Source organism: Mus musculus, chromosome 14 (genome assembly GCF_000001635.26).
Source record: "Mus musculus strain C57BL/6J chromosome 14, GRCm38.p6 C57BL/6J".
NCBI classification, from domain to species: domain Eukaryota; kingdom Metazoa; phylum Chordata; class Mammalia; order Rodentia; family Muridae; genus Mus; species Mus musculus.
Genome location: NC_000080.6, coordinates 50,446,267 through 50,456,052, shown reverse-complemented (window position 1 = coordinate 50,456,052; position 9,786 = coordinate 50,446,267). Strand labels below are relative to the sequence as shown.

At 37.8% G+C, this 9,786-nt stretch overlaps 1 protein-coding gene across 2 annotated transcripts; it reads right to left on the bottom strand.

The window, feature by feature from the left end:
- Positions 1-374: 374 nt before the first annotated feature.
- On the bottom strand, positions 375-2,999 carry Olfr740 (olfactory receptor 740). Of its 2 annotated transcripts, XM_017316024.1 has the most exons (2): positions 2,086-2,870; positions 375-393 (listed from the first exon to the last, which is right to left on the bottom strand). In XM_017316024.1, the coding sequence occupies exons 1-2, from the start codon at positions 2,868-2,870 to the stop codon at positions 375-377; spliced, it is 804 nt and encodes a 267-aa protein (XP_017171513.1). The 2 variants fall into 2 exon arrangements, with proteins under 2 accessions (XP_017171513.1, NP_666878.2); NM_146667.2 differs by lacking the exon at positions 375-393 and having other exon boundaries at positions 2,064-2,999.
- Positions 3,000-9,786: the final 6,787 nt, after the last annotated feature.

The window sequence follows — 9,786 nt, the reverse complement described above, 5'->3', positions numbered from 1 at the left end:
TAATCCAGAGTCCTGAGATCTCCCAGATGCTGACCCATCAACCAGGCAGCATACAAGAGCTGGTCTGAGACCCCCCCAATACAAATATAGCAAAGGATTGCTTGGTCTGGCCTCAGTGGGAGAAGATGTGCCTAACTCTCTAGAGATTTGAGGCCCCAGGGTGTAGGGAGGCCTGGTGGGGGGGCATCCTCTTGGAGACAGGGGGAAGAAGAATGGGATGAGGAACTGTGGGAGGGGGATTTGGAGGGGACAATGGTTGTACTGTATAAAATAAAAGCAAAACATTTTTTGATTATTATTAGCAATTAAGAACAGAAAGTGAGGCATAGCCTTATATTCATTGATACAGAAGACAACTCTCTGAAGAGGGAGTTTTAAAAAGTTAGGTTGTGTTTTATATCATTATATTAACATGAGGGCTTAAGATTAAACAAAGGAGCTTCCGGTCCACTCCAGCACCTGGGTTCCTTGCCCGTGGAGTCTCCGGACCCCCTCAAGGACCCCCACAGGATCCCCCACGGGATCTTAAGAACTCTGGTGAGTGGAACACAACTTCTGCCAGGAGGCAGGTTCGAACACCAGATATCTGGGCACCTTCCCTGAAAGAGGGGAGCTTGCTTGCAGAGAATACTCTGACCACTGAAACTAAGGAGAGAGCTAGTCTCCCAGGTCTGCTGATAGAGGCTAACATAATCATCTGAGGAGCAAGCTCTAACCAGAGACAACTATAACAACTAGCTCCAGAGATTACCAGATGGCAAAAGGCAAAAGTAAGAATCCTAATAACAGAAACCAAGACCGCTCACCATCATCAGAACACAGCACTCCGACCCCACCTAGTCCTGGGCACCCCAACACACCCAAAAAGCTAGACCCGGATTTAAAAGCATATGTCATGATGATGGTAGAGGACATCAAGAAGGACTTTAATAACTCACTTAAAGAAATACAGGAGAACACAGCTAAACAGGTAGAAGACCAGGTTACAGACATGCTTTAAGCTGTTTATGTCTATATGTTTAATTGTTATAATAAGTGTATATATTTGTAGATCCAAGGTGACATTCACTATATGAATACAATGTATATAATTTCTATGTAATTGTATAAATGATTGTCTTATTTTTTTATGTTGTGAACATTCCAATCTCAGTATTTTTGTTTGAAATAGAATTAATGCATGTCAGACATATTATTTTATTATGCTATCAAACATATATTTTGAGTAACTATCCAAGTCTAACCCCTGCATACACTAGCCAAATTGCTTCTTCTTATACTTCCTAGTCTCTGGGAAACATCCTATCCCTTTTTTATTTTTATTTTTTATTTATTATTTTGCATTTTATTGGTTATTTTATTTCTTTTCATTTCAAATGTTATTCTCTCTGCAAATACCCTATCCCATTGCTCTTCCCCCTGCTTCTATGAGGGTGCTCCCCCACCCATACACACACTTCTGCCTCACTACTCTAGAATTCCCCAACACTGGACATTGAGCCTTTACTGGACAAAGGGCCTCCCCTCACATTGATGTCAGATAAGCTATCCTCTGCTACATATGCACCTGGAGCCATGGGTCCTTCCATGTGTACTCTTTGGTTGGTGATTTAATCCCTGGGAACTCTGGTGGGTCTGGTTGGTTTATATTGCTGCTCTTCCTATGGGGTTGCAAGCCCCTTCAGATCCTGCAGTCATGTCCCTAACAGCTCCATTGGGCTTCCCATGCTCTTTCCAATGGTTGGCTGCAAGCATCTGCATCTAAATCAGCAAGGCTCTGGCCAAGTCTCTCAGGAGACAGCTATATCAGGCTCCTGTCAGTAAGCACTTCTTGGCATCAGCATCCTTTTCATTTTTTAAAAAACACTTTATACACATAAGTGAGAACATGCAGAATTTGACTTTAAATAACTGACATATTTTACTTCACACAATGTTTTTCCATGTTATTTATGTTGCTGTAAATGGCACAATTTAATCATTCTTGTGCATATATGAATTCAATATATTCAAATATATGTATATGTGGTAAAATGTATTTTGGTTGCTTAAAATTCCAATATTTATGTTCTTAAAATCTTCTGCAGGGCATGTTTCATATCCTTGTTCCTCAGACTGTATATCACAGGATTAATGAGTGGAGTAACCACAGAATAAAATAGAGTCACAAGCTTCTGCATTCCAGCTTCATGCTCAGAGGTCGGGCTTAGATACATTATCATCACTGAGCCATAAAAGAGTAAAACTACTGTGAGATGAGATCCGCAAGTGGAGAAAGCCTTTTTTTGTCCATCTCTTGAAGGAACTCTGAACACAGCTCTCAGGACCAATGTATAAGATCCCATGATGAAGAGGAAAGGAACGAACAGGATAAGAGATGTTATAATTGTCCAGAAAACCTCCATTAATGGGGCTCTGGAACAGGTGAGGGCCAATAGAGGGCCTGGGTCACACAGGAAGTGGTCTATAATTCTGGACCCACAGAAGGACATCTGGGAGATGATGATGATGGGAACAGGGAACCAGAGGAAACCAAGCACCCAGCAACTGATCACAAGGATGTTGCAGAGGCTCCCAGTCATGAGAGCAGGATAATGTAGTGGCCTACAGATGGCAAGGTATCGATCAAATGCCATGACTGCCAGGAAAAGGCATTCTGTAGAACCCAAGGAGAAGAAGAAATAGAACTGCAGGAAGCATCCAGAGAAAGAGATGACCTTGGTGTCAGAGAGGAAATTGGCCAACATGTTGGGGACTGTGGAGGTAACATACCAGATCTCCAGGAAGGAGAAGTTGGCCAGCAGTAGGTACATGGGTGTGTGGAGTCTCTGATCCCAGCATACTGCAAAGATGATGCAAGTGTTGCCCATGAGGGTAAGCAGGTAGACAATGGAGAAGAGCACAAAGAGGAGGATTTGCCCCTCCCTGGGGCAGGGGAAGCCCAAGAGAATGAAGCCAGTGGTGGTGCTGGAGTTGATGGGGCTGCTGAAGGTTTTCATCTGTCTGTGACCTGTGAAAGCATCAGAAATTGTTGAATATTCTAGAAATAGCTGAGGGAGTTTAATGTTTGCCCAGACAGGAAACAGAAGAGTTTGCTCATCATCATCTCAATAATTAATTGAGTTTTACTCTTTTAAGGTACTTTTAATAACTACTGGATATCCGGAAATGAGTTGAAATATTTAAACCCCCATTCTGGTCCATAATCAGCCAGTCCACTTCTATTCCATTGGTGTAAATAGACTAAGGTGACTATTTCTTCATCAAACACCATTTTAAGCATAGGTTGATGGAATTGTTATATTAAATAATATTGTTTTGGGTGTGATGAAGATATGCATGACTCTTATATTTAGAAATATCTTGTTAAAAAATTAACTTTAAGCAGGAAAAATATTAGTTTTGGGTTACAGTTTTAGCTGAGTGAAAGGACACCAACCAAGCATTCATTGATTCCTGGCTAGATCCACAGAATCTTGTTTTGGCAGTTCTGTGGATCTAGCCAGGAATCAATGAATGCTTGGTTGGTGTCCTTTCACTCAGCTAAAACTGTACCTGAAAACTAATATTTTTCTTAGAATTGGGAACAAAACACCCATGGAAGGAGTTACAGAGACAAAGTTTAAAGCTGAGACAAAAGGATGGACCATCTAGAGACTGCCATACCCAGGGATCCATCCCATAATCAGCCTCCAAACGCTGACACCATTGCTACACTAGCAAGATTTTGCTGAAAGGACCCAGATATAGCTCTCTCTTGTGAGACTACGCCGGGGCCTAGCAAACACATAAGTGGATGCTCACAGTCAGCTATTGGATGGATCACAGGGCCCCCAATGGAGGAGCTAGAGAAAGTACCCAAGGAGCTGGGGGGATCTGCAACCCTATAGGTGGAACAACAATATGAACTAACCAGTTACCCCCCCTCCCCCCGCTCCCGAAGCTCATGTCTCTAGATGCATATGTATCAAAAGATGGCCTAGTCGGCCATCAGTGGAAAGAGAGGCCCATTGGTCGTGCAAACTTTATATGCCCCAGTACAGGGGAACTCCAGGGCCAAGAAGTGGGAGTGGGTGGGTGGGGGAGTGGGTGTGGGAGGGTCTGGGGGACTTTTGGGTTAGCATTGGAAATGTAAATGAAATAAATACCTAATAAAATATTATTGGAGGATAACTGTATTTCAAGGTAATCTTTTTTTGTTTGTTTTAAGCCATTTTTTAAAAAATAGCAAATTCATGTATAAATCATTCAATTTTTCTAATGGCAATTTACAAATAACTGGAATTTAAAGGCATAGGTAAAGTAAAATTTAATATCAATAATTGGATGAAGTTTTAATTGGGAGCTGCACTCCTCTCTCAAAAGAACATTAATTTGGGGCTGGGATGCAGCTGCACGGGAGCCTGGGTGCTGCTCAATGGTACTTGCTCATTGTGGAGAACCTCTGAGATTGATCTCTACAACTAAAAACCCAGAAAAAGTGCCCTCCTCAACATTCAAAGTACAAGACAAAAATAACACTCGGTCCTCTATCAAGGATAGTTACATATATTGTATTACTTACTTTAGGAGTTTCCTGGGATTGGATGGAGCAGGAAGGGAAAGATGTCTGTAGGTAAAGAACTGTCTTGTAAACACATTTGCCCACTGCCCCAGATTCAGGTTGCAAATGGCAAAGTGTTTACTTTTCATGAGAAAAAACTGAAATCAAATTCCATAATTTTCTCATATTTACAAATGAATGTATACTGTAGTTAATAGAATCATATTCAAGAAATTCATTTTAAAAGGAAAAAATATTCTATTTATCTTGCTTTTTGTATATGTTTCAAGAGTGACTCCTTGGATCTTTTGGTACCATCTTTACTGATAAGTGGCAGGAAGGACATTAATAAGATTTTAAATAACTAATGAATTCAAGCTATTTAATTGCAAAAGCTATGATAACACATACATACAAATCATTAAGTGGTTGTATTTGTGGTTTAACTTAGAGAAATGTTAACCTTAAAAAAATCAGATCAAGATGATGCACCTAATCTGGTAGAGCTTGATGTGCCATGGTGGGGGGCCAAGGCGTGCCCTGCCCTCTCAGAGGAGAAAGGGTGGGAGAATTTAGGGAAGGACTATGAGTGGGGACCAGGAGGGAGAGAACATTTGAGATGTAAATAAATGGATAACTAACTAACTAACTAACTAACTAACTAACTAACTAACTAACTAACTAAAAATCAGTTCAAATGATTTATTGCCAATGGTGGCTGTGTGGTTTAGTATAAGTTGTTTTACCACGTTTTCAACTTAGGGACCATCATCTATTTTGACTATTTATTTTTGAAAGCATAGATAACTGAATAAAATTTTGAGGAATTTCTCTCCTATGTAGTGTCTTATCTATTCTCTTTCTCTTAATCTTCATACACAACAACATAGATGTCACTTTCACAGGAACTGTTTCCAATCAGTGCCTAGATTCCATGGCCGGTCTCTCTTCTATGCCACTCCGTGTACTTCAGGTTCAAGCCTTCATTATCATATCTCTGGATTGTTACAAAAATCTTTCTGAATGATCCCTCTGATCTTTCCCAGTCATGCAGTAGCCATACTTACTTTTTATAATTTGATCAGAGCACATAATTTCTTTGGATTTAGTAACTTTCCTATCCTTAAGTAAAATTTAAGCACCAATTTATTGTTCATGGACGCCTACATAATCTGGTCTTTCCGGGTGTTTTTACATTTTCTCACTTCTTTGTCCTGGTCTACCTCCCCATTTCCCATTTTTTTTTCAGCTTCACAGGACTTCTTTCTCTAGAAGGCGCCTGTTTTGTTCCTGCTTAGGTTCTTTGCAATAGTTTTTCTCTTTGCCTAGAAATATCACCTAATCTGCATTTTCTCAGTTTCCAGTTCAGTATCTCATGAAGGTTTTCTGTCTTCATTTCATTTCTGTTGCCAAGAAAAAAACACCTTGAGAAAAGCAGCCTCATAGTTGCAGGTTTTATCACAGTGTAGAGATCAGGGCACCAGCAACTGGCAGCTATTGGTCTTCATCCACAGTCAGAAGAATGGTATGAATGCACTAATGTCAGTGTTCAGCTCACTTTTCCCACTATTCCATAGTTTAGAATTTCATGCTTATGGAGTGGAACCACCTACAGTGGCATAATCATGACAGTACTCCACACATTGGACAAAAACAATGCTAATTGAAATTTGATTCCCAGGTGTCTCTCTTCAAATTGACAATTAAGGCTAGCTATATCTAAACAGAATTTTCAATAGTGGAATCCCAAATGGCTGGGGACATTTAAAGAAATGTTCAATGTCCTTAGCCATCAGAAAAAATACAAATCAAAACTATTTTGAGATTCTATCTTTCCTTAAACTTGTGTCAGGGTCTTCATGTTGAATCCACATATGTTCAGATAATCTGGGTGATATTCATCTTCAACTAAAACAACAGTTGAATACCCCAAGTATCTAAAGTAAAAGATCCTCTTGCAAAATTTCTACTGATTCTCCTGTTTTATAATTATTAAACTCATTAATTTTTAGATTTTCAAAAAACTGTCTAAGATAGTTTTAATTTCCTTTGGCATGCTCCCAACCAATAACAATGATACTAATTTTGTTTCCAAATCTACATTTATAACTTTATGTATTTCCTTAGAGTGTGTGTGCGTTTGTGTACACATACATGGATCCATGTGTTCATGTGTGAGTACAAACATGCCATTGTGCATGTGGAGATTAAAGAATAACATACAGGAGTTGGTTCTGTCCTTCTACTGTTTATGTCCCCAGGTATCAGACCCAGGTCACCAGGCTTGGCAGCAACATATTTACATATTTAATCATCCAATGGGTAATCAGCCACATATAACCTTATATTTAATAAAGCTACAAATGGAGATATAATGCTTTTTCCCTAATAATATTTTTGTCCTTTCATCTACTTAATCTATTTTAATATGTTAAAAGATTTAAGTTTTTTTAACTACAGTTCATAACAACTCTCTTATTATTCAAAATAACTTGAATAAAAGTCTACTTTTTAAATGGACAAAGATATTGTGAATCTTCCAAAGGAGCCTCAGTTGGGGAGGTACCTCTCTCTTTCATCAAAAATTTTAGAGACAAATCCAAATAAACTTCCTATTAAGAAAGAAGGAAGAACAGTGACTGGGTCTATAAAAATAGATTACTTTTATAAAGGTTAATTTGTGGAGCTAGGAGAGACAACTCACTATCCCCTGTATCCCCAGTTTCAGAAGGATCTAAGAGTTCCAGCCTCTGGAGGTACCAGCACTCATATGCACATCTTGCAACATACACATAATTAAAAATATAAAACAAGTTAAAATTGTCTGTGATAAATGCAGCAATACAGGAAAAGGTGAGAAAAATGATGCTACTTTTGTTTTCAAGTTTACATTCACATCTTTTTGTATTAAGTTTGTGTGTGTGTGTGTGTGCTTGTGTGTACACATATGTGCATGCATGTGTTCATGTGTGAGTACATACATGCCACAGTGCACATGTGGAAATGAGAGGGCATATTACAGGTGTTGGTACCCTCCTTCCAGTTTAGGCTCCCTGGGATCAGACTCAGGTCACCAGAGTATAGATTCAATACTCTGAGAAACATTATGACACATTCAGACTTCTGCCACCTCAGAGTAACTTTAGACAATGTTAGAAATTCTACAGATTTTAATTGACTCTTTTGTACCCAAAGTGTACAAACAGTCTTCAATGACAATGTTCTTGGTATTTCATAATATTGATTAAATGATAGTTAATATTTTATTAAAAATTTTAGTAGTAATATTTGCTAGTAAGCATAAATAAGCAATAGTACAAGATTGACTCCTATTGTAGCACATTTTCTTTTTACAATTACAAAATAAAAAAATAAGATTTGATTAAGGCACAAAAGTCTATGCACTTTGATTTATAAGCCTGGATTTTTGTTTCCTTTACTGTTTAATGGGAAAGACAAGTTTGTTAAAAAGTGTGTCAAAGCAGTACTATATTGTTATCTGCATTCTTTTAAAATATCTCAAATTAAAACCTAATGTACTACCAATATAATAGGATACTTAAATTATCAATCACAAATAAGAATTATAATAACTTAATATGGCAAATCTCCCTTAGAATTAAAACTAATTATTCCTCATGAGTTTATAAACACACATTTAAATTTTCCAGAAAGGAAACTAGAACTAAAGGAAAACAAATTATTTCAAGTACTTTAGACATCAAATAAATTTGATGTAGTACATCAAACTTATTTCATGTAGTACAGATAACTGCAAACAAAGAAAGAAACATACAATCTAATCAAAGACTATGATTGGTCGATTGGCCAGACAAAATGTGTTTTCCTCAAGTGATACTTTTAGTTCTATAGGCCATTTTTTTTTTAGGAAAGGTATACTTTAATTCAGCATTAACATACTGGCTACTGTGTTTTGTTTTGTTTTGTTTTGTTTTGTTTTGTTTTGTTTTGTTTTGTTTTATGTTGAGGAAGGCAGGGAGTTAGGACTTGGAAAAAGAGGCAGATTCTCAAGGAGGCAGGTTAGAACTTCTAACTATTCATTTTCCCCTAAGTGCTGGAAAATTCCCTAATCTGTTTGTAACCTTTTTCGAGCACTTCTATTCCTATAAGTGATCAAACATCAGACAGCCCAGCGTAGCTCACAGCTGATCCAAGGCCATGACCTAAACTGACAAGAGTAAATGCTGTCAGCTATTTCCTATAGGCCATTCTATGTTCTTAACTATTTCTACTTCAGATATAATATTTCCATTATGTCATAGGTAAATGTTTTATCAGATTCAAAGTGTGGAATAAAAGTGAAGTCATACCAGATTATAAAGGGCTGATAAATTTGATATGATTCAAGGATTAATTCCTTACAGATTTATTTCTGTCCCCTGAAAACTAATTTCCTGACTCTCAGACCCATCTTTACCAGACACAAGGAATGAGCTTTTATAATGCTAAAGGACAAAAAAGTGTGCAACTTCCACATGCAGGGAGAGTCTGAAAATGATGTGTTCGATAAATGACTCAATTTATGTATTTCTTTATTGTGTAATAAGTAAAATATCATGTAAGCATTTTCAAAACATGACATGTCTTTTTGGGCAGCATGCACTTGTGTTTCTAGACTATAAGCATCCATGAAGAGAGATACTGTATTGTTACCTGAATTCTTTTGACATATCCACAAATTAAGACTCTTATCTGTATTGAGGTGGGAGCTGTGTGCTTTGTATCAACAACATACAGTGTGTTGTTTTGAGCAGCTCCCTCTCAGGGTAGCTTCCCAAGCATAAGATTTAAGAAACTTTCCTGAGAAATTTGGAAATTATGAAAGCTTTTAATGTTAGTAAAATTAGATGTGAATTGAGGATAAAATGCTTTCACTACTCAATTTTTGGCAGTTAGTGCTTAAATACAAAAGAATTTCAGCTGCTTACATATTGTTGTGAATTGACATGTTCCTTCTGGTGTTGGCCACTTTGTGTTGAGTTCTATGAAGTGGGACATAAAAGTAGGACTTCAGGGATCTGTGAAATTCTGAACAACAATAATTTAATGCCCAGGGTCCTTTTCATGGTTACTTTCTTCCCCTTAAAGCTAAGTCCCAGAAAGAGAGTAGAGTTTTTGCGTTTTCACTAGTAAATTTCATACCAGTCTGGACAATAAATGTATGAATATATTCATAACTTCACAGGCCTGTAAAGCATGTGTGGAAGGCTAGATCACTGGGG